At 34.3% G+C, this 25,013-nt stretch overlaps 5 protein-coding genes and 1 non-coding gene across 8 annotated transcripts in view; 3 read left to right on the top strand and 3 right to left on the bottom strand.

Moving 5' to 3' along the window:
• Positions 1-8,415, bottom strand: part of LOC109599029 (serine/threonine-protein kinase tricornered) — a 45,670-nt gene extending 37,255 nt beyond the window's left edge. Inside the window, exons 1-2 of the mRNA XM_049962405.1 lie at positions 8,125-8,415; positions 7,116-7,231 (exon numbers count right to left, since the gene is read on the bottom strand). The gene's annotated coding sequence lies outside the window, so the exon portion shown is untranslated. The remainder of the gene's footprint in view (positions 1-7,115; positions 7,232-8,124) is intronic.
• Trnay-gua (transfer RNA tyrosine (anticodon GUA)) lies at positions 4,005-4,097 on the bottom strand. Its single transcript has 2 exons — positions 4,061-4,097; positions 4,005-4,040 (listed from the first exon to the last, which is right to left on the bottom strand). It is a non-coding gene; the product is annotated as a tRNA-Tyr (tRNA).
• Positions 8,416-8,761: 346 nt separating the features above from the next.
• LOC109599028 (transcription initiation factor TFIID subunit 11) lies at positions 8,762-9,909 on the top strand. 2 transcript variants are annotated; one of them, XM_020014963.2, is made up of 4 exons: positions 8,762-8,825; positions 8,886-9,328; positions 9,397-9,581; positions 9,639-9,909. In XM_020014963.2, the coding sequence occupies exons 2-4, from the start codon at positions 9,015-9,017 to the stop codon at positions 9,770-9,772; spliced, it is 633 nt and encodes a 210-aa protein (XP_019870522.1). In that variant the 5' UTR covers positions 8,762-8,825; positions 8,886-9,014; the 3' UTR covers positions 9,773-9,909. The 2 variants fall into 2 exon arrangements, with proteins under 2 accessions (XP_019870522.1, XP_019870521.1); XM_020014962.2 differs by lacking the exon at positions 8,762-8,825 and having other exon boundaries at positions 8,845-9,328.
• A 1,569-nt stretch (positions 9,910-11,478) lies between these two features.
• Positions 11,479-12,467, top strand: LOC109599031 (protein crumbs). Its single transcript, XM_020014966.2, has 4 exons — positions 11,479-11,628; positions 11,787-11,927; positions 11,977-12,108; positions 12,332-12,467. Exons 1-4 carry the CDS (start codon positions 11,595-11,597, stop codon positions 12,391-12,393), a joined length of 369 nt encoding a protein of 122 aa, XP_019870525.1. The 5' UTR covers positions 11,479-11,594; the 3' UTR covers positions 12,394-12,467.
• LOC109599032 (cold shock domain-containing protein E1) lies at positions 12,463-20,389 on the bottom strand. The gene is made up of 10 exons (XM_020014967.2): positions 20,309-20,389; positions 17,026-17,912; positions 16,563-16,966; positions 16,103-16,282; positions 15,843-16,042; positions 15,420-15,788; positions 14,522-15,358; positions 14,173-14,431; positions 13,787-14,109; positions 12,463-13,720 (listed from the first exon to the last, which is right to left on the bottom strand). The coding sequence occupies exons 2-10, from the start codon at positions 17,120-17,122 to the stop codon at positions 13,549-13,551; spliced, it is 2,841 nt and encodes a 946-aa protein (XP_019870526.1). The 5' UTR covers positions 17,123-17,912; positions 20,309-20,389; the 3' UTR covers positions 12,463-13,548.
• A 16-nt stretch (positions 20,390-20,405) lies between these two features.
• On the top strand, positions 20,406-22,800 carry LOC109599025 (ataxin-3-like). 2 transcript variants are annotated; one of them, XM_020014960.2, is made up of 2 exons: positions 20,406-20,569; positions 21,315-22,800. In XM_020014960.2, the coding sequence occupies exons 1-2, from the start codon at positions 20,546-20,548 to the stop codon at positions 22,098-22,100; spliced, it is 810 nt and encodes a 269-aa protein (XP_019870519.1). In that variant the 5' UTR covers positions 20,406-20,545; the 3' UTR covers positions 22,101-22,800. The 2 variants fall into 2 exon arrangements, with proteins under 2 accessions (XP_019870519.1, XP_049819599.1); XM_049963642.1 differs by having other exon boundaries at positions 20,448-20,569; positions 21,298-22,800.
• The last annotated feature ends 2,213 nt before the right edge of the window (positions 22,801-25,013 follow it).

The following is a 25,013-nucleotide window of genomic DNA, read 5'->3' on the forward strand; positions in this document are numbered from 1 at the left end:
TATACAGTTTATAAATTATTGCTAAATATATAATTACCATTTTTTATTAACTATTACATTATATTCAATCATTTTTTTTGCTTACTTATATATTTTTAATTTCCATTTCCTCCCATATAGTATTTGTAGCATGCATAGCAAAGACCCATTTACACTGTTTTTATTGATTTCATGAGACTTTGTTCAATTAACATATTTCAAAATTTTGTTCATCCACAGTTTCTTCCAACTTCAGCATATCTTGATAGAGAAAAGATATAAATGTTTTGCGTATAAGAAGTGTTCAAGTGAAAATACAGCAGAATTTTGGGTACTGTATCAAGATGTTCTTTAAAAAGGCCAAGTCTTTCAGCGCAAAGAAAATCAAGTGTTATTGAAACCATTTCGAAATATCCCACCCATAACTGTGGTGTTGGACCTTGAACTTTTAATTCACCCAGTTTGTTCAGAAATGTCACAGGAAAAAGGGTTGAGCTACCTATACACCCTTCTGTTTTCGAAGGAATTCAAAGTACTATCTTCAATCTTCATATCTCTGATGCTCCTCCATTAAGCGTGACCACGGAGCAATTTGTCAACAGAATTCTTTGCATGTATTTCACTAAGAGCTTCCTTGAGTCCACTTGCGTCCATTATGTACTCTATGCTTCCAAGGAAAGACATCAGTATATGAAATCCTTCTAATTTTAAAACTATTGTACATAATGGAGAGTTAGCATTTGCTGCAGCCACCATTTCACGTGCTTTAGAGTAGAGGGGTTGATCAAAAGAGCGCAATGTAAAGTTGTGTAAATAGTGTCTACGTGACTGACAGGATTATCAATAAAAGGAATAAACATAACTAGAGATGTTGAAAAGTTCTTGTTATTTTTAGTGAGCTGTTCAAGATAACCATTCCACCCTGGCAACGATACAATATCTCTCCACTTTCCATACAGCCACAAAAACTCCGTTAATGTTTTTTTCTGTGAATGCTTCATCATGTAAATTTTCGACTTGAACTTTACTGCACCAAGTACGACTGATTTTTCAAAAACTTGAAGAGATTCATATGATATGGCTGCCAACTCTTTCGCACTTGATTTGGTTGTGCAGTTTAGTATTCGTTTATAAGAGAAACCAGCATTTTTTGAAATTAGTATCTTAATCATCCCCATAACATGTGGAGTATTGTTACCATCAAGAGTGCATTCATTTACATTGGTAATGTCTCCAACATATTGCACAAGTGCACCAGACCCTGATGATAATAATAAAAAATGATAATTATATATTTAGCAATAATTTATAAACTTTATATTACGTATTTTCGATGGGGACTACACCAGTTGTCCTTAAATAATACTCTAGCAGCGAGCTCTCTGCCTTCTATCTCCGCGACGGTTCGACGTATAAAAAAATGTTTAAAACAAAAGTTGTAGAGAATTTAATGCTCAACAATATTGATAATAAATACAAGTAGCGTAAAACCTATAGGGAACGAGATATTTACAAAAAAACTTGCAAAATGCGGTCTCCTATCCTGTGTGAACCCTCCTTGAGACTAGTTTTAGAATGTCACAATATAAGTTTACACGTAGTTATAGCTGGGTATCTCGATTTCCGAAATAATCACCTAATTTTATCTTAGATGACTGGACTAAAGTGCCCGCAGGAGACTTCACATAGATGTATCAATAATATGTAACATATTGTATCTGAAAACCAATGTTTACTTTAGTTTATTTTAGTTTAGTTTTTTTAGGGCGGTCTACCTCAACAGGTTCTTTGCGGAAGTTTTTCCCGAACACATTACGGAATTAACCGTCCAACAACAGTTTCTACAGACACATATTCCTAACCTCCATTGTCTCAACTATATTGGAAACAAAATGCCTCCAATATATGCTTCGCTCATATAAGGGGGGCCTGAGAACCATGTTATTTTTAAATAATTCTTGTCACTGACAGAAGCCACAACACCGGCAAGTGGCCAAACCACTCTCCTAGATGGTGGACAATTCCGGACTTCATTCGGTAACCCGCCACCCCAACAATGGAGCCTACTACGCAAAGTGCCCACAGGAGACTCGAGATAAATATAGCAATGATATGTATTTTATCTGAAGGCTAATAAAGCTTATTTTAGTTAGTTTTTAGTTTTTAGCGATGGGTTGTAGATTGGACAAAAGAAATGGTGATTCATAGAAGGCCGGTTCAAATATCAAAAATTCATACCGACATTTGATTTTTTCTGTTGACAACCTTCAATTCTATTAAATTATTATTTTTTTTATAAGATGGTATATTTCGTATTTATATTTAATTTCCGACAAAAATATGCAGAATTGGATTATAGAGGTACGAGATTTTTCATGCATTAGAAATATTTCACTCGTTATTTCGAAATATAAAATATTTCATCATCATTCATTCAATTATTTGTATTACTTATTTCGAATTAATCGTGCCCCAATTGTCACGTGATCACCTCGCTATGTTGCTTTACTTGGAATTCAACATCCAAATGGTCATGGGGTTGTACCGATAAGGGCTGTGCACTCATTTTCTTACAATAGTGATGTAGATTAATTGCACTTAGGGCAAGAATCAATACTTTAGCTAGCTTAGTTGGTGGATTGCAAATCCGAAACATTTTTTTTATGTATGTGTGACAAAATCGTGTTGAAAGTAATTATAAATGGTGGCGCCACAGATTTCTAATAGAAAATTAATTTATAATCGTAATTTGAGTTAATATTAATTAGTATTTGACGATTTCCCATGGAGTAGCACACAATCAAAAGGGTACCGTTGGCCGAGAAAAAATAACAGGTGCACCAGGCGACATGTTAATTATACCTAACTGATATTCCGTAATTGTAGTCGCGACTGGCGGTTACAGTTCGATCGCAGTTCGGTTACAGTTGACGCGACTGCCGATTTTTCCCAACGTGTCCATAAACCAAACCAATCAGTCTAAATGCCCCCATTTATAATTAACGACCCCACCCCCGTTTCTTTTACGAGTGAGTCTGGGTCCACTTTGTTCCTTAATATCCTGTGAGTGTCTCGCACAAATTGAAGTAAACGTTCTTTCTACCCAATAAGCATTTGTTATGTCTCGCCATTTCTTCAATTCTTTTTAAATTAATTTTTAATTTTGACCACCACAACAAAATACATATAAAATTTACATTACTTTCACTATATGCACTTTTTTCTTACATTGTTACTTTCAAATGTGGCTACTTTTTTATCTGGTGCTACGTGAGATAACTTATATCCTACGTGAACTGAATAGTATCGTTCGTTCTTATGAAAAAGCTAATTTAGAATAATAATTGCCTCGTTACTTTCTACAATATTATATTCAAAAAAATGTCACTCGACTATGGAGTGAATATAATTTTCTCAACGTTTTCTGGTTATCACATAGAAACAAAGACGTTGGAATTGTTTTACGGAACTCGTCGAAGATAGATAGATAGAGAAAACTGGTTGCGTCGGTCCGCCATATGCGAATCGCATGTTTTCCACCGTCCAGATCGAAATCGACGCGCGTCCGCGAACAGTTGAACAGTTAAACGTGTCATAATGCCTTAATGGAGCACATTTTATCCGTAAACTTTTATGCGTTGCCGGAAAGATGAAAAACGGGAACGGTTCATTCCCGTTTTTATGTCGCATACGTGTAACGGATTAGCTTGAAAACAAAAAGATTGGAAGAGGAAATGGATTCGGATTCCTCTTCTCCGTTACCAAATCCATGCGGCCAATTAATTAACTTCCTACCTCGGAACACAGTTTCGAACGAAAACAATTACAATGTTTAAATATCTAACATAAAATATTTTTATCGAAAATATTATATTATTAATAGAATAAATAATTTTTATATTAAAAAAGTAATTCCTTCGAGCCGGATTTGATCGAAGGTGTTGTCTTTTGTGTAGAGTGCAATAAATCTAGATCACTTTTTGCATTAATTAATTACCAGTTAGTGTACACGTCAAAAAAAGTATTCCTTCGAGCCGGATTTGAACCAGCGACCTATGGATCACCATTTCTTTTGTTCAATCTACAGTCCACCGCTCTACCAACTGAGCTATCGAAGGTAATGACTTTTACATTAAGTGCGTAGAAAAATTTAAATAAAATAAACGTGGCAACATTCAATCACTTCAAAACCAATTGAATCACATAAAGTGTACAAGAGTGTTATTGGTAATTGCCGAAATTTCATCACCACGTCTGAATTAAAAACTCAATCGGTTTATTTTATCGAGTCGGAATTCGATTTAGGTCAGAGTTAAAAGCCAATTAAGAAACTGTTTTCAACATGAGTTAAATTATTCATTGGAAGATCGCTAATTTTTGCTGACGGTGATTTTTTTATTTACTTTTAACTTATGCATTAACAAACAGTTTCAATTAGTCAAATATCTCTTGAATAAATCCTCATGAAAAACGTATTTTTTATAAACATAGACAGGAAGGAAAAGGAATGTGTCACCTCATCCATGTCACAACGAGGATAATTGGCATGCTAATTGTGCATCGATTGTACGAAACGACATGAATACGTTTGTCAGACTCTGATTTATCGTAGGAAATGTTTTTAGTCGACCGATCAAACAGAATGCAATCGGATAAAGTGGTCGCACAAAAACAAACGGGTCGGCATGAAAATAAAATCAAGTTTCCGCATCGACTTTGACCTGAACATCAAGGATTTTGGCAACGGGACATTTTTAACGTTAATTCAAAATTAAAGGGTTGTAATCCATCAATGAGGATTGTCAGTGAATAATTGTCGATTGTTATGAACCGGACAAAACTGATCGATTCACGTGTCATTCAAATTAAATTTAGGCATTTTTCCGAGTAAAAATATGTGTGTCACGACGCTAAAAAACCCATATGAATTAATAATACTCTAGTTCGACGTGCACGGATTTTCCGTTTACGGACAGAAAATCGTTAACACATTAGTTTATTTTCATATTATTATGTTCTATACGAATACAGATACAGTCGACTCTTGTTAATTCAAACCTTCGTTAATTGGAACCTCTCAGCACATTTTTATGCACTTGGTAATTCGAACGAACCACAAATTGGTTTGTTTAGTTAAGTTTCAGTTACTTCAACTCTTTCGTTGGTTGTATAAATTAAATAAAAGTTTGTGTTAGTTATGAGTACTAAAAATTATAAATACTTGACGATTGCTGAAAAGAAAAAGTTAATCGTAATAAAACACAAGGAGAATATTTATGCTACTCAAACTGCTGGAGTAAGGAAAATAACTACTAAAGGTGAATTTCTTCGTATGGAAGAAAGCCTGGTCATTTGGCCTGGTCAGTGTAGATGACAAATACTGTCTATTAGCGGAAACTTGTTAAAGGAAAAAGCAAAAGAGTTCGCGTCTACTCTAAGCATTAAAAACTTTGCGGCAAGTGAAGGATGGCTTACAAATTTCAAAAAGAGAAATGAGTTGTGTTTAAAAAAGTTTATGGGGAAAGTGGAAGAGTTAATAATGCAGTTTGCTTAGATTGGCATAGTAAATTTATTGAAAATTATAAAGCCCGAGACATTTTTAATACTGATGAAACTGGCCTATTATTCAAATATTTACCGGACGAGACGCTTACTTTTAAGATGAAAAATATTCTGGGGGAAAACATAGTAAAAAGAGGATGAGTTTTATTTGCAGTGAATATGGATGGATCAGAAAAATTTATACTTAAACTATTAGTGATAGGAAAACCAATGAAACCGCGATGTGTCAAAGGAGTGATATCGTTTCCTACTGATTATCGTGTTAACAAAAAAGCTTGGATGATGACGGAACTTTTTAACAATTAGCTTTTAACAGTTAATGGGGACATGAAACGACAAAAGCGGAAAATTTTACTCTTTTCAGACAATTACACTGTCCAGAACAGTCCTTCTACATTGTCCAACGTACAACTCTACTTCTTTCCGCCGAATACAACTTCCAAATAGCAACCATTGGACCAAGAGATCATCCATAATTGTAAGACGCTTTATCGCAAAAAAATTGTTGAGCTCGTTTTACAACCTCTCGACAAGTAGCCAGCGAATATCACGATTCTGACGGGTATTTTACTGATCGACAAGGCATGGTGAGCTGTAACACTCCTAATGATTCTCAACAGCTTCAAAAAATCTGGTTTCATAAAAGAAGATCAGGAAAATCTTCTAATAATTACGGAAGAAGAACCAGCAACAGAACCACTGGTTGACACCAGCAGTGTGAGTTTTTCTAACTTTGTTCAAGTGGATGAACATGTTGCTGTCCCAGGTTCACTAACCGATGGCGAAATTTTATCTGCCATAGGTACAAATGAAAAAAGCAACGATGAAGATGAGGACGATACATCAGAACCTTTGGCAGAGGTGTCAGTTAAAGAAGCAAGAGCCTTATTCGACACCTTACAAAGCTCCTGTCTACAAAACAAAAGTGATGAAAAAGCATTTCAGGCACTTTTTCTTTTAAGCTCAACAATGTGCTTTGAAGCAAACCAATATAACAGAATTCTTTCGAAAGATTAATTAATTCACATTATGAATATGTACGTGTATGCATGTAGGTTTCTCTTAACTTTTGTCATTCCTAAAGAATTGCAGTTAATAAATAATAATTGACTATCAACACTCAATAATACGAATATATCTTTTCTCTCAAAAAATTTGATATTTCAAACACTCGATAATTCGTAATATTTTAAGAGTCCCTCGAGTTTCGAATAAACGAGAGTTGACTGTAAATAATTTGCATATAATAAACATTTAAATGTTTCTAACCGTTACTTTAAACGCCATCTAGAAATTACATGCACAAATTTCAAAGGAATTGAAAAGAGATTCCTCGAATGTTCGAACTAACGGGGAATTAAAAACATGTGTGCAACAACACATGCGATAATTGTTAATATTTACGATCATACGAATAGTTTATTGCGTTCTAAACGACGTGTAAAAATCGAACAATGTAAAAACTATTAAAATAAGTTTTTATGACGGATTCATTGATTTCGAGAAGTATGAACACTACAATCTAATTGTTAAGCCTATCAAAAAGTGAACCAACAAATAAATTATTAAGTTACCTTCTGAATTTAGCGGGGTAATGGTGGTAGTTGAGGTGGGAGCCAGCGCAAGAAAATAGGGGCACAACAAGCCCCATCCAACGATTCAGGGCCCGATTGAACCTTTTTCGACGCTCCTAAATCATAAAAAAACGTTATTATACATTACATATCAATTGTAATTAATATTTAATCAAACTCATTGACAATTTGTCAGAATCGAAATTATGTTGCAATAAATGAGTCAGATTTTAATTTAATCTTATTATTCTCCATATTTTTTACACCATTTATAAAACCGTTTCTTTAGTTAACTTTCGTAAATTAGTTATTGAAAAGGCAAATTTTACTTATTAAATGTTTAACAAGGATATAAATTATAACATTTATTTAAATCAGCATTATTTTTTGCATATTGCAATGAGTTTTTACGATAACAAACATAAAAATTAACTGAAAAACATTCGGATTTACAATTCATCGATTAAATTCCATAATTGTCGTGATTAAATCCAGTTGGAACATTCCAATTGGATTGAAACCATAACAAACCATTGAATGCCATCGGCATGAAACGAACGAGTGCAAGAACACAATAAATTCATGTGAACCCGGTTCGTGAACGTTAATATGAACGAAAAGTTCCGGTAATAACGGGTTTTCGAAACGGAGAAGAGTTGTTCTCCTCTCAAGATGTGGGAGTAACGATTTTGCTCTTTGTCTTCATATCCGACAAATGTGAAAATAAATGCGACAATACGTAGCATTTTACTACTATTGCGATTAGTACTATTGTTGATAAACTTTTAAAACCATGGACGGAAGAACAAACAATTAAAATGAGTCATTGCTCCAAAATCAAATATAAACATATTGTGTTTGTTTTAGCAGTTTTATCAGTCTGCAATCAAAACAAAGGAGTTCCATATAAAAATACCAAAAATGACTGAATCATCTATTAACTTGTTGTACAAAGGACATTACCACCAACAAATCTCACAACGTTAATTTGCACAACAATCGTACTTACAACAAAAGATGAACGATGTAAAGATGTATTATTCACATTTGCATGGTTTACATGCACAATATAAACAATAAAACAACTAAATACAAATTAACAGTACTCAGCCAATAAAAACAAAAAATTGGGCAAGTTTATACGATCACCTCGACAACACAAACACGCGGTTTAATCAACGCGACACGCAACTCCAGACACACATGAAATAAACTTGTTTACGATTATGTTTTTAGTTAATTTCGTGAACAACAAACAAAATTATTGTCAAAGTATTAATGTGATATATTGACTGGAAATTCGACGCCAGCTCCGCGGATTATTTCGCAACTATCGGGTGCGGAGTAATGCCGCCAGTTAGTGCCACCAAGTAACAATTTTCTTACATTTTTATAAACAGGAAATAACATTAATGTTCTTATTTATAATGTAATCAATAGAACAGCAAACATTTGATAACAAAATTGATAACAAAATTGGTATTTAATAATTTAATATTTTTAAAATATATTAGAATATAGACAACCACTATTACTTCATCATTGATATTTATCAAACGAAATTATTTATAAGTTTTTTATGTTAAAAATTATGACCTTGACATATTTATTCTATAAAATAATAATTGTTGAACCATTATTATTATTTTTTACAAACATGTAACAACATGTAAAATTGCAGAACTCTATAAAAACATATGTAAATGACAGGTTGATGATTGCTTATAAGTGGACGTTATTAAACATAAATAACAACAAAACCTTTTCCAGGTAGTTTGTGAATACAGATTAGAATTTAAGCATTACAAAACACATAACCTTAGCCTACAGAGTGATTTTGATTATTTTTCGAGCTTGTGCTCAATTCATTACTTTATATTTTATGTTGAAATCGTAAAAATGGACATACTAGTTAAAGATGAAATGAACGAACGTGCGCTGGAGCACCTCAAATATGAACTGAACGGCGGACACTCCGACGACGAAGATGATTACATGTCGACTAATGAGGAGGTGAAACCTGAAATTTTCGATCACGATTTAAGTTTCTCCTCACAAGAAAGTAAAGGTGATAAAGATGAAAATTTGGATTTGTCTAATGATATCATCTTACCGCAAATTTCGACCGCGTCGGGCAGCCAGTCACCTGTTAAACCCAAAAAAGAAATAAAGAGCAAAAAGGAACTTGAGGAAGAGGAGAGAGAAAAGATGCAGTGAGTGCTTGTTTGTTAATTAAACTGTTAAATTGAAATAAAACTAATAACTTTTGTTTTTATTTTAGAGTTCTAGTGTCAAATTTTACAGAAGATCAACTTGATAGATACGAAATGTACAGAAGATCTGCATTTCCAAAGGCGGCAATTAAAAGATTAATGCAAACAATTACAGGTTGTTCTGTATCACAAAATGTTGTCATTGCAATGGCTGGAATTGCAAAAGTTTTTGTTGGGGAAGTTGTGGAAGAAGGTATAACATTAAAATCCTACAATAATATTTTGTTTACTAATTTTTGCTGAATATTAGGCTTGGATGTTATGGAAGAAACAGGAGATACTGGGCCATTGCAACCAAAACATTTAAGGGAAGCTGTCCGGAGACTGAGAAATGTAGGAATGATTCCCAGCCGAAGGGATTACAGGTCCCACTTTAGATTATAAATTTTATCATTGTATTAGGTTTAAGTTTAAACAATAATTATTAAGTCAAAATAATTGTTTTTATATTTGAACTGCCAATAATTAATAGTTACTGTAAATAAATATTATATGTTATGATTAAATATTTTTCAGAATTATTTGTTTTTTAATATTCTTAGTTTTACACAAGTAAATGTTATGGAAGTATAACGTCGTATATCAGAATAATATATATTTATTTCCGTGAAAACAACTTAATAAACAAGCCAATTTAATATAATATTGCGTTTTCGACTTTACTTTAATATTACACAATTATTATTATTATGGCTTCTTTAAACAACTCTTGAATGAGAGCTCAACAAAAAATATCGTATTTGATACAAATTGACATTGGGTTATAAATAGCGTTCAAGTGATTTAATTGTTAATGGTTTTAATATCATTTTGTTGCAGTTAACATAAACATCTAATGTTCATTTAAATAAGATAAGGGATTTTTATATAATTGAAAAGGTTATACAGTTCAACAATTAAACCGATTCTAATTGTTTACAAAAGATTATTAACTAGCTATTTCTCAACAATGTCACAAAGTCATTATACATTAAAAAATAATATTCTATTGTTCCTGTTTCCTAATTATTTATTTCATTCATTAAATCAATGTTCTACAGTGTGGTCGATTTGAAAGCGACACACCCTGTAAAGTATGAAAATATGTGCTTATAGATAAACTCTTGGCACAAACCGAAAAAACGACGTGCAATTTTTTAGGCATGAAAATCGAAAAAATCATACTAACAAGTTTTTATAGGAAATCAAATTACACTACTGAATTAAATACCCTGAATGGGTATTTACTAAATTTCATAAAAAAAATCATAATTCTGTGAAGAAAAACTAAAAATCATATTCTTCTCATGAATTTTTTTTTTTTTACTAAGTAATACATGAAGTAAACTGCCAAAAATAGCACAAATTATCTTATTTTTCAACAATTACAACTAATTAAATAAAAAATGTCCGTTTAATTAGGCCTTTGATTTTGGGCTAAAATCATATTTTTCTTATGAATTTATTTTTTTAATTAAGTAGTCCATGAAGTAAACTGAAATGAAAATTGTATAAACCATACTAGTAAATTTCTTATAACAAATAAAATTACACTACTGAGTTAAATACACTGAATGGGTATTTACCGAATTTCATAAAAAAATATTAATTCTGTGAAAAAAAAAAATAAAAATCATATTCTTCTTATGAATTTATATTTTTTTATTAAGTAGTCCATGATGTAAACTACAAAAAATAGCACAAATTATCTTATTTTTCAACATTTATAACCAATTAAATAAAAAATATCCGTTTATTTTGAGCTTTGATTTTTGGCGAAAATTTTATGAAGGTGTCTGGCTTTTAAATGGGCCACACTTTATTTATTATTTAATTTTTAATAATTGGTTAATGAACGGATGTTAAAATTTAAATCATTTTTGGTCACATATTTTTAGATGGTTAAATTAAATTTATTATTCTTAAATTGGAAGTATATTTTTGGAAATTCCATCTATTCTCGTCAATTCAGATTTAAAAACATATGGAGTGCAAATGGTGTGCATCCGTTTCGAATCGGTTCCTCCCTTTTTAAAAACGTTTAAGATAATAATGAGAGAAAAAGAGTGGGATGCCGGAGGCCAACGACATCCTTATCGAAATAGTGTCGGACAAGATACGAATGAGATAGTTAGTCGTCAAGAAACTAGCAAAGACGCTGTGTGTCGGGTGCCATTCCTTTATTCCGTTTTAATTGAATGGTTTCCTGATTCGTCCCGTTGGAGAGATGCTAGCGAAACTTATCCTTTTCATACTTATCGGTATGTGGTTATTATTATCATTACTTAGTCCAATTTTTGACAAATCTTTTATATTAAAATATTTCCTTACTCAAACACAGTCTTGGATAAAGGCAAAATCCCCTATGAAAGAAAAATTAGTTAATAATTCGACATTAATTTGCATAAAATTGATTCAGGATTGTTGGTTTGCGAGGCATGTGAAGTGGGACAGGCCAGGATGGGATGTATAATCAGGAACCAGGTGTGCGCTTGCGGATTGGGATGCCAGTCCGAATACGTATATAACAGCATGCAAGAATGTCAGGATTCACTCAGAGGTTTACATTTTGATATTTGTTAAAAACCCTTTAATGACTGTTGGTTTAGGTAAGAAAAAGGACATTTGCACCATCAACAATCCCTGTTTGCACGGCGGCGTATGCACCCAAACCACCCAGCGACCGGGATACAAATGCAGGTGCGAAGGAACCGGCTATTTTGGTGTCCGATGTTCCAGAGGTAAGTAATATAATAACACTATAATTTTTTGTATGGTTGTTTTGTTGAAGTGGAAAAATTGTTATCAATATACACATATATAAACAGTTTGTAATTTTGTAATGTTTATTTTAGTTTGTACCAGAGTTCAGGGGTTATCAAAAAGGAAATAGACTTGTGTAATTTTTAATTATAAACGATAGTCGGTTACCTTGTTTTTAATTTAGTCGTGTGTAATTTTCAGCGTGTCCAATTCCGGGTCATGGCAGAATAGGCGACTTCCCCTACGAGTGCATAGTGATATAGAGGATTGATTTGTGACTGTGTCATAGCAATTAAGTGTACGTTAAGTTAATAAAAATAAAACAATTGAAATAATAGTATTCACTTATATATTTACTTCCTTTGAAAATTAAAAACAATTTACAAATAGAAAGATAATCCACATTTATATATGTAGTAGTTATTCTCAAAAAACTGCATCACAGTACCCACATCAACATGCCAATTACAAATAAATTACTAAAAATAAAATAAATCGCTAACTACAATACCTACAATCATTACAGTAAATAAAGTAAAGCTAGATTTCTCGCTGACAACGTTACATAATAAATTTAATATAATAGGACGTGTATATACAATATGGAAAGTCAGAACAGCAGAAATCCACCCCCATAAATTGATTGATTGATTTCGCCTTTCAACAATTTAACAAAAACGAACGAGCACATAGTGCAAACATGTTATGGCTTTCCAAGTTTGCATATATTACCACTTTCAATCAATTAGCGCATATCACAGAGGAGTACGAAGCAAGGATTCCTTTACATGTATATGTATGTATGTGTATATATAAATATGTGAGAGTTCAAGTTTGACACCAAAAGAAGCTGTTGCGGGTACTGCACACGACTGCAAACTATTTAATTACACCTAAATCGGAGTCCTAAATAAAATTACAAAAGGTCATCATCATAATGTACAGTTTGGGGATGCAGTCTTCTCTATATTCATATCCTAAAACCTTAATGTACTGTATCCTAATAATAAATTCATTGTATCATATTTGTCCATGGATTATCATTTTTTTATAATTTTTTTTTTTTTTGGTTTACAAGCAGTGTTTTTTTGTATTTTTTTTTCAAGCACAGCAAAACTGCGAACCGCACGTATAAACATTAGCTACAACTAATATATTCGGTGTGTATACAACCAAAAGAAAATTGGGTCTGTTTGCCTAGAGTTTATTCAACAAATTGCAATTTCTCAATAGTAGTTTTTAATAAATATTGTTCAATCTTACGTAGTAATAAGACTTAATATAAAATACATTATATACCTTTAACTCCACTGCTAAGACAAGAGTAAGTTAGTTGCTACGGTTTCTCGTATGTATGCATGAACGTAAATGTCGTATATGAGTGAAGAAAATGACTCGACCAATGACTAAAAAAATGGCTAGTCGACATCCGTGCCTCCGGCCGACCGTTCCGTCCTGGCTTCGGGGGCGAAGCCCCTCGTACCATCCGGTCCTTTGGGCTGGCGAAGCACAGTCAACTTCGGTCCCGTGTCATCCAACGAGATCGTGCGCAGTCTGCTTATCAATCGTTCGGGTCTGGTCTGAACGTCGCTGTCAAAATAAATCAAACAATTAATCCAGGAGTTCGAACGTTAGAGGAAGGCGCCAATGATGTACCTGACTTTGGTGATTCCGCAAGCTGCCGACTTGCCGCTACGCTGGTTCGTCACCAGCACAAACTGGACAGTATCGCCCACCTGCAGACTCACACCATCCTTGACTTCCGTCATATGAAAGAATAATTTCTTGCCCTCCTCGACCTCGTACGCGAGAAATCCGAACTGGCCTTTGATCGCGTCGACAGTGGCACGTAATTTCTTACGCACAGCCTGTATGTTGGCGGCGCGACCCGTCGAGTCCACCTGCAGCTGCACCTGGTCACCCACCTGCAACAGCTCGCGCTTGTTCGCTAGTCCCATGATGCCGAATTCGTACTCCACCTACAGAAAAAACCAATGATAAATAAACACTGAACAAGTTTAGAGCATATGACAGGTATTTACCGGTTTGTCGTCGGGATTCTCACTCTTAATACGAATCAATCCGGAATAGTCCGTCTGATCTGGATTGACGGACCTCAGCGGTCTGACAACGGTGCCGTCAAGAACGTCACCGGTCACTGCGGGCAGGGTGATCGTGCCCTTCGGTACGATTTTCACGTTCTCGGCAGAGGAACATGATCCGGAACTGCCGCCACGTACACCTACATTGTACTCGACTTCTTGACCCAGTTCTAAGGTGTTCGAATCACCCTCGAAATTGCTGTAAATTAAAAATAATAAAATATAAAACAAGGAAATGGTTAAATTTGTCATATTTATTGTTATGTAACCAGAAACGTAATAGGGTTACCTGAAGTGAAAGAAAACTTCTTTGTCGTGTTGAATTGTTTCGATGAAACCGAATCCGTCTTTAAGTGCAGCGATGAATCCTTGATAGACCTGACCATTAGTCCTCACGACGTTGTTCTTGATACCGTTAGTTTGTGCGGTGGATGGTTGGGTGATTTTGATGTCGACAGCGATCATCTCTTTGTTCCTCTTGACCTGATTGATGTTGAATTGCACCTTGTCGCCGACGCGTGGGAAGTTCTTAATGTCGCAGTCCTTCGCGTAGTATGGAATAGTTTTCTTGGTATTATAGAACTGGTACGTGATAATACCAGACTCCGCTTGGGCTCCCTCGAATCCGTTTTGGGTCTTCACCGGACTTCTGGTGGACCAATTGGGCTGAATCTCTTTGGTGACGACGCCGGACAAATCCTCCTCGACGCGTACTTCAAATCGAACCGTACCCGGCGGTAGCCACTTCATCCGTATGGCGCTCTGTCGACTGTTCGTGTAGAGGGTCGTCTGATCTTGCACGACGGTGAAGGCGAACTCATCGCCGACCTGAACCTCTCGATCCACATCCAGGATCTCGTTGAAGTGGAAAAAGAGACGCGGTTCTCTTTCTACACAGCGCAGAAAACCGAATCCCTCCTTCACTGACGCAACCGTACCTTGTTCTCGTTTTTCCCCAGAAACTAGGAAACTCTCGTCTAGCAGTGAGATATGCGTCGCCCTGTTCAATCCGTCTCTTCTGTCGGTTGCAATTTTAAATTGTACCCAGTCCCCATGTTTCAACGTAAAGTCCCGCTTTTGATCTTTATCTCCGAAAGAAATCTCCACTTCGGAGTGGTCTGGAGCCCTACGAAACACGGCAGTTGATAAATATAAATGAAAATATTAATTTCAAGCCAATTAATTACCTGTACCGTATGCGTCCAGGAAGGGCGTCAGTTTGATGACGCGCATTCGGTCCCCGATCCAAAGGTTTGAGCACCTGACCTTTGAGAATCTCCGGCTTGAGGTCTTCAAAGATGACCGTGCCAGGAGGTAGACGTGTAATGTTGCACGCCACCTCCTTGCCGTTTCGAGTCTGGATGATAAACTCGACATCGTCGCCGAGTCTCAATTCCTCCTTGGTTTTCGCCTCGCTGAAATGGAAGAAGATTTCCTTGACGACGTCCGCACGTTCGATGAAACCAAAGCTTTCCTTCATCGAGCACACCACGCCCTGATATTTGACGGGATGCGCGGGATTCTCCAAACGCACGTGACATGCCCCCAAGTTACCCCTGGATAATCACATTGTTAGTAACGAATAACGTCTGCGTCCAACCGCTACGTACCTGTTATTTGTGGCGATTTGAAAGCTAACCTTGTCGCCGGCTCGCAACGTCACATTACCCTCCACATCGTCCTTCGTGTAAGGAAGGAAAAAACACTCGCCTCGATTCTCGTAGCTTATCCTTCCAGTCGTGTCACCCACAGAACCTTCGCCTCTTACCTCCGTCGTCACCGTCCCGGTCACCCGTTCCTCACTCATCACCTAAACCCGGTCGAAATAAATATATAAAATAATGGCGATACACAAATGGAAGATGCTTACAACTTCAGGCGCAATTTTCGTGACTGAACTGGCGATCGGCTTGCCCGTCCTTCTATCGTACGTCATCTCAAATTCGACCGGATCGCCGATTTTCAGATGCTCGATGTTGCCACTGAACTGGCTGAAATGGAAGAACAGTCGAGCCTGTCGCTCACAGCACTGAATAAATCCGTATGAATGCTGCAAAGAAAACATTAATACTTTCAATTCACAATGGAAATTTCATATTATTTCGTTTGTTTAAAAAAAAAAAAAAAAATTGGGAATCATAAAGTGTGTGTACCTGGTTTGTCATTTGTGACATGTCTGGTTATTTATATGTTTAATTATAAATTGTGTTTTGGTTACAGAAACAACAGCTAATCGACATACATTTACAAAGACTTCTAGATTTGTGTAAATTAAATATTCTATATAAATTTTGCGACATTGACTATTAGATGTAATAACTACCACTTACCAGCAGCTTTTCGATAATGCCAGTCTCTCTAGTGCCCAGATTCGATGAGTTGGCGTCATTATAGGCGGCTGCCGAGGAGCCGTTCCCATTCGAAAAACTGCTCCCGCCTCCGCCTGCAGCGCCGCTCCCCGTACTGTTGTTCAATACGTTGTTGTCGCCGCTGCTGTTGAAGACGTTGTCGAGCGAGAAAGTACCGATGGGCGGGAAACGGGACGAGGACGAGTTGGCTGCCGCGTTCGTCGCAGACGACGAAGCGTACAAACCGTTGTTGCCGCCACCGCCGCCACCTCCGCTGCCGCCGCCTCCGCTGTAAGTAGACGACTTGTCCTGGAGAAGCGGGAAGTCTTGACCGAAGCGTGAACCCGAGGTTGAACGGTTGAAATTGAATTGTTGAGGCGATTTTCCTGAAAGACCAACAATTAGATATGGATAAACTATTGATGAATAAGTAAATTCCCATTACCATTGTTGGTCATAGATTTGTAATCGATGATTGCTGAGTCTTGATTCATGGTGTCTTGGGGCGGCTGGAAGTTATTCCACTGAGGATTGCTGTCCATACACTGTTTTCGTCTTGTCTTCCTGCTTCTGCACTTAATTGCTCAACTGCAGATCGCCTGTTTACTTCTTCTCCTTCGTCTCTTTCACTTTCAATGTTTGTTTGCTTCTTTTTATTTAAAATGTTTATATCGTTTCTTAAGTGTAGTGAATATCACAGAATGGTTTGTGGTATATGCGCAGTGTGCGGCATACACCCCGCAAAAAGTCGATTATGGCAGCCGAAAAATTGGGTGCTCCTCTCTCTCTCCCTTTCTCACTTTCGCTTTTTCAATAAAATTACTCTCGAGTCTTCGGAAAATCAATTCACAATATACAAGTTTAATAATTCAACAAATTCACAGGGGGGGGGCTAAGTTGGGGGTTATTTGAAAATAAACAAGCCGATAGTGTTTTCTTTCGTATAAAAAATTACAATCCACAGTCACTCAAAATTTGTAATTTGAAAGGGAAAAATTAAATTAAAAAAATCCTCAGATGTCCTCAATGCGTGCTGGGTGCGATTGTGCTCTTGATGCTCATAATTTCGTCGTCTCTCAATCTCTGTATATCTGTATCTGTATCTCTCCTCTCTCCGCTCTCTCTCCCTCTCTCACTAATCTGTCTGTTAAGCCTGTCTCACTCACAGACCGGGTCCTACTTTGATTCGCTGATTCAATATTTACCTATCTGTCTATATATTTGCTTCGTCTAACTCTTCTATTCTCTTCTCTTTTGTATTTTTTACTTGCAATTTTACGCGATATCCTCTTTTTCTTCTATGCTAAATTTTGAAGTTCTTAGTTACACAAGCTGCAACAATACGTGAATTATTAAATAGGCAGTTTACAACAAAAACTTATTAGTATTGGGAGGTGTTGAAGAAAACAAATTAAACGTCGTGTCCAGCATTTTGTAATGGATGTAAACAAGAGCTTGAATGAACATTGTGCATCAGCTCAAACAATGATTAAATAAATTATTACTATCACGTTTATTATTAAATGGGTTTCAGCAATAGAATAGTTGATTGTTCATAATTTGACGCACTCACAACAACTAGAATGTATTTTTGCATCGTAAAATCCACTAAATCGAGCAGATTGATTGCTTCATCAATATTACAGTTCTTCTAATAATAACCTAAACTAAACATAAAAATTATTAAGATTATGTATCAAATCACACACACACACACACTCATACATGTATTTATTAAACGTTTCTAAAGTTACAAATTTACATACACATACTCAGTTAGTTTGAAAATAGAAAAGAGATAATAAAACTAATAATTGTAATTAGCAGTATCGATGTTAAATACGAAACGGAGGAGATCAATTAATAATAGAATAGTGGCGACTTTCGATTACTTTCACACTGTATTTATTAAACATCGAAATCGACATGTGTTAATCGAAAGCATAATAAACAAACGTATCTGATATTGAAAATAAAGATACTCAATCCACATGCAGTTTATACTAATTCCTCAATTTTATTTCTATAAACATTTTATACACCCCACAAAATTCTATTGTGTCTTAATTCGAATTGGGGTTCTATGTTATAATAATTAAAATCTAATTATTAAAAATATTTGATATAAATTATATTCCTTACTGAAGGAATGATTAAGAAAAAATTACATATTAATAAAAACGCAAGAAGTCAAAAACCATTTCTTCGTCATTTTAATAATTTCTTAAGCAGTTTGTAAAATTCTCAAAAATGAAAATATTTTATTAATTTCTCTAAAATATGAAAAGCATGGCCCATAAATAATAATTTCAAATACTTATCTAGAATTTTCGAACGTGGCTTTTCAAAATTTATAATTTATTTATGTTTAATTTAATTAAAAAAGATATTGGTGATATCAGATAAATAATACTTATTTTATTAAGAGTAAACTTTCATCATGATTTTATTACAAGAATTTAGACAAAAAATAATAAATTTAAAATATTTCGTCATTTTAATAATTTCTTTAATATTTTATAAAATTCTCAAACATGAAACATTTTTATTAATTTTTCTAAAATACCAAATAGCATGACCCATATAATAAGTTCAGATACTTATCTAGAATTTTCCAAATGTGTTTCCAAAATTTATAATTTATTCATGTTTAATTTAATTCAAAAGATGTTGGTGAATTTTTAACTCCAGACCACGAGGTACCAAAATGGCATAAAATATCCTAAAATACTTTGGAAAACAAAGTTGCTACAAAATATTACACACATTTTAAAATTTGAAAACGTAGAAACATTAATTAAATAAGCTATTCCCCACAAATATTTAATTTTACATTAAAATAATGATCAAAACAACATTTTCCGCAGAACATTAAACAAATATACAAATTTACAAAGATAACGAAGTTAGGTTAGATTAACAACAATGATATTCTAAATATATCGACCCCATAGAAGTTAATTTGAAACCAGCCAAAAATGAACAAATCAAACATAAAGACTGACACCGGTACAAAAACAACAATAACCGTAATTTATTAGTTAGTATTATTAAAGAGTGTTGGTTTAATGTTACACGCTGTTTTCGCTTTAAATTCAATTGCTGCATAAAAAACTGATTATTTTTTTGTTGCATTTATTATAAGAAAACGTCGTAGGAGTTTTTTCTTTGAGACTTTTAATGATTTTACAGCGAATTTTGAATGATTTCGGCAATTTTTCGGCTGGCACAAAGAGATGCCTGTTTTGTTGGCTTTATTTCTATTTTTGATACGACCAAACACGTGAATTAGTCACTTTTAAACCGAATCTAAGCAAAAATAAAGGAAAAATGAATGAAAATCGGCCGGGAAAATAACGTAACGTGTGCATTTAGGGCAAGGGGATAACTACAACGGTCAGATTATTGATTCGCTCACAAAAGGGACACAATCAAAGATCCAAGTATCTGCATAATTAAAATTAGTTGAACCGTTTTCGAAACTAGACAATCTACATTGAACATCGAATTGGTAATCTGAAATGCGAACTGCGTAGATTCGGCGGCACAAAAGACATGTTTAAAAGGGTTAACGCACACATTAAACGTCAATTTCCGCAAGTAAATCGCGAAGCGGACGGCGATTTTTACGATTGCAACGCAGATTGGGGTTCAAGGATGGAGTTTGCGGGCATTTCGGGCACGGAATCGAACTACGGATTGTTAAATCTATGTTTAAATCTACTCACCACGACACAGCACAGCACTGACGACATGCCGCCATGTTGAATGTCAACATGCTGGAGGAAAACAAATGATCTTGGCCAGGCGCTACGGTGGCGCCCTCGCACCCATCAAACTTCCTATGACATTTTCTGTTTTTACATTCGCAATTAATGATTAATAATACGATTCGATAAAGTTTTCATGTTGTAATTATGAATTGGGTCGGTTTGGTCCCGGAGTTGCGATTGCGATAAAACACAATGGAGTCGATATTCCACGAGAAGGTAATCAAAAATAAAGACTACTAAAACTACATAACCCCATTTCATTAGGTTGAAGATTTTGATAAATTTCAGATACAATGTACGAAAAATTAATTTTCTACAGTAAAATTTTCTATATAATTCGTATGTATTTTTTGTTTTACAAAATTATCATCCGTTTTTGAAATATCCCCCAAAAAATTGTACGTTCAATTTGGAGTACAATTTGTCTACAAATAAAATATATTTTGTGGGAATATGCTTGAGATATTTTTAATTATACAAGAAAACTAGATGAACATTTTAATTCATTATACACTAATATAAATCAGTGACTAGGAAAGAGGAATCTACATAACCCCATTACACTAGGTTGAAGATTTTGATAAATTTCAGATACAATATATGAATAAATTCTCTACAAAAATTTGTACTTATTCAATTTGGAGTACCATTTGTCTATAAATAAGATTTTGTAGGAATATGCAGAGTCATTTTTAATTATACAAGAAAAGTACATGAACATTTTAATTCATACACTAATATAAATCAGTGACTAGGAAAGAGTAATTAAATCCAAAAAAAGTTAACTTATTTTCCACATTTCCATATATTCTAACTAAAAATAACAGAAAACTGATCATATACGTCCATGGTATAATATAACGCATTTATTTTATACACTAACTGCAATTAATTCAAATAAAACAAACAAATATATGCAAAGATGTGTTTTTTGGTGTAACTAGTGTTACCATCGTTACAGCAAGAAGGTTCATTATGCGCCCAGCATTGCCTCAACTCCCTCTTGCAAGGACCGTACTTTACGCCGGTAGATCTGAGCACCCTGGCCGGCAAACTGGACGAGGAAGAGCGGGAACGGATGGCCGAATGCGGGGTAGATAGCGAGGAGTACAAGAAATTCCTAGCGCAACCGTCTGGCAACATGGACGACAGCGGTTATTTTTCGGTGCAGGTGATAAGCAGCGCACTGCAAGTTTGGGGTCTGGAACTAGTGCCTTACACCAGTACGGACGAGAGAGTGCGAACTGCGAAAACCAATCCTGGAGCCATGAAAGCGTTCATCTGCAACTACAGAGACCACTGGCTGACGATCAGGCGGATAGCCAAACAGTGGTTCAATCTGAATTCGTTGCTGTCGAAACCCGAGCTCATATCCGACACGTATCTGTCCCTGTTCCTGGCCCAACTCATCAACGAGGGTTACTCGATCTTCGTGGTGTTCGGGGAGTTTCCCGAGTGCACGGCGGACGAAATCCTGAAAATTAATCCAATATCGACGAAAACACACCGTCCGCAAACCAAACGCAGCGACTCGGGCCAAAACGATCCCGACTTGCAGGCTGCTCTGAAGCTGAGCTTGCAAGATGTCGAACCTGACGCCGTCGAAGCGGAAACGGAGACGGATGCGGACGCGGACGCGGAACTGCAGGAGGCTCTGCGATTGAGTCTGGAGGGTGGGAACAGTAGTCCCGAAGAGGACGAGGAACAGACTCTGATGCGGGCGATTAATATGAGTTTGCAGTGCTAACAGTTCACGTACCTGATTTCGTTCTTTCGGCTTACTAACAGTATTATTTTGTCGGTGAATCGGTGAATAGGGTTCGACATTTTCAAAATTAATGTGTTCAACTTTTCGGAATTGTACATACAAGGATTTTTCGGGGTTGTTGTTGATAAATTGATAAATGTTACATAGTTATTTTCATACTGCAACATATACATATATATATATATACGTACATTTTTTTCGGGTGCACCATTTACACGCAGAAAGTCTATTTTTCATGAAATCCTTTATTTCTTAAATCTATGTCAATTATACTTTTTACATATTTGCTAAAATTATTGTTTTTGTCTTTCATTTAATATCGTTGTTGTTATTTACGCTCATATTATTTAAGTTCATATTTATTGTACATAAAAACATATTTTTATGCGAACTTATTGTTTATATAATATATAATTATGAATTTTATTTATTAAAAAAACAGTCTTGTTCAATTATGTTTACAATTTACCTATTTAAATAACAAAAAATATTAATTTCATATTTACATATAAAATGTTTTACATTAATAATATATTATGGATACTAAAAATATTGATTTATTAAAATGTTTATTGTTGAATAGTTGTAATATTGTTGTGCTGTTCTTTTTACTTATATTTGGTTAAGTTTATATGTTTTTGTATCTAAAATAACAATAAATATATATTTAGTTAACCAATCTATTACTTTAATATATACGGAGTGCCCCAAATTGACAGTTAATTAACAGTCCGAACCAGTGTGGCCATTCAGCAAACCGACTTTCTGTGAACTGGTTATTTTCGTTATACCTTTGGACTCGGCACGGTTCCGCTTCTGAGTCGAAGCGTAACTGCCGTGGACCGGGGACTCACATGTTTATATCAGCCGCGAAATAAACAACTGTTGTTATAGCATTACATAAACTTAGGAATATAATTTGAAATTAATGTATAAATATTTAAATCACGAAATTCAGTCGATATTTTCGTTATAAAAAATAATTTTATAATATAACTTTTCTATTAATCAGACCCATTTTCAAACTATGAATTATTTGAATTGTTCTTAATAAAAATTTTGTTTTAAGAAACTAATATGCACATAACATTTGTTAATTTATAAATATTACAAAGGTTTAAAGTAATTTAAGAAAAACGAGAAAATTTAACAATTTTTTTTTTATTTCTAAACTCTATAACTCGTAGATAAATAAATAAGATGTACAACATACATATATCTTTGTAGGAAATTAAACGTACTACAAAAAAGGTCTCTTATGGTTAATATATTACTCTAAACATTTCGAATCCCTATGCGTACTGATTTAAATGGTTTTTAATAAAAATTTTATATTAATCCATTTAAGTCATGAATTTTGAGATTATTGATTAACTATTTCATAAAAAATAATGTTTCTTATTTGTAAATAAATTCGTTGAAAAATATTAATACTCGATAGTAAATTGTAATAAGAACAAAATTATGAAAAGAAATGAAAAAATTCAATAGAATTTTTTCAAAGAGCTCTGTGTTTTGGATCATTATTCTTCCACTTTAAAGGCATAACTATTTTCAATATTTCCTTATAAATGTTCTTTTTTATCCAATGATGAAGTAGTGATTATTATTATTATTATTAGTATTATCGTTTAATATTTAATTTAAATACAACATTTGTGTTTAATTAAAATATTTTTTTAATTTTAACATTTGAAATCAGTTCAATTAAATAAACTCTTAATAATTCCGTAAATAATTTGAAAAAGTTCTTCCAATATAAATGAAATTTTCTCTTTTGTTTTTCATTAACCTGAACTAAATTGTTTTATTATTATTATTAATATTATTGAACCAGTCGCACTGTGGAATAGTCTATACCAAATTTATTCTAAAAAGTACTAATATGTAACACTTACCAGTAATTTTATAATTGAATATTATTTTCTACTCTTTAGATATAAAATAAATGTTTATTCTTATTTTATTGTCTAAACAAAATGCGTAATATGATATCTGCAATAATGTTCCTACAAATATATTGTTAATTTTTAACATTTACTTATTCTAGCCTAGCTGGTCACTTGGCTAAGACAGTGTAGAGGACAAAAAGTGTCTATTAGCGGAAACTTGTTAAAGGAAAAAGCAAAAGAGTTTGCGTCTACTCTAAGCATTAATAACTTTGTGGCAAGTGAACGGTGGTTGACACATTTCAAAAAGAGAAATGCAGTTTGCTTAGATCGACATGGTAAATTGAAGACTTTGAAAACTATGATGCCCAAGACATTTTTAATACTGACGAAACTGGCTTATTTTTCAAACGTTTACCGGACAAGATACTCCTACGTTGTCCAACATAGAACTTCTATCCGCCGAATATAACTTCCAAATTGTAATCATTGGATCAAGGGATTGTCCATAATTTTAAGACGTTCTATAGCAACCGGTATTTTACTGATTGACATGACATGGAGAGCTGTAACACCTCTAATGATTCTCAACTGCTTCAAAAAATCCGGTTACATAAAAGAAGATCTGGAAAATCTTCCAATAATTACGGATGATGAAGAACCAGCTTCTGACCAGTTTTTCTGACTTCGTTCAATGAGGACGAACCTTTGGGAGAGGTGACAGTTAAGGAAGCATGAGCCTCATTCGACACCTTACAAAGCTTCTGTCTACAAAACGAAAGTGATGAAAAAGCATTTCAGGCACTTTTTCTCTTAAAAAAGTTATTGAGGAGTCTGAACAGAAGCAATATGATTTGAAGCAAACCAATATAACATAGTTGTTTCGAAAAATTAATTAATTCACATTATGTATGTATGTACTTCTTAACGTAATAATAATTGATTATCAACACTCAATAATTCTAAGTTTTATATCTTTCCTCTCAAAAATTTCGAACCATTT

This window comes from Aethina tumida, chromosome 2 (genome assembly GCF_024364675.1).
Source record: "Aethina tumida isolate Nest 87 chromosome 2, icAetTumi1.1, whole genome shotgun sequence".
NCBI classification, from domain to species: domain Eukaryota; kingdom Metazoa; phylum Arthropoda; class Insecta; order Coleoptera; family Nitidulidae; genus Aethina; species Aethina tumida.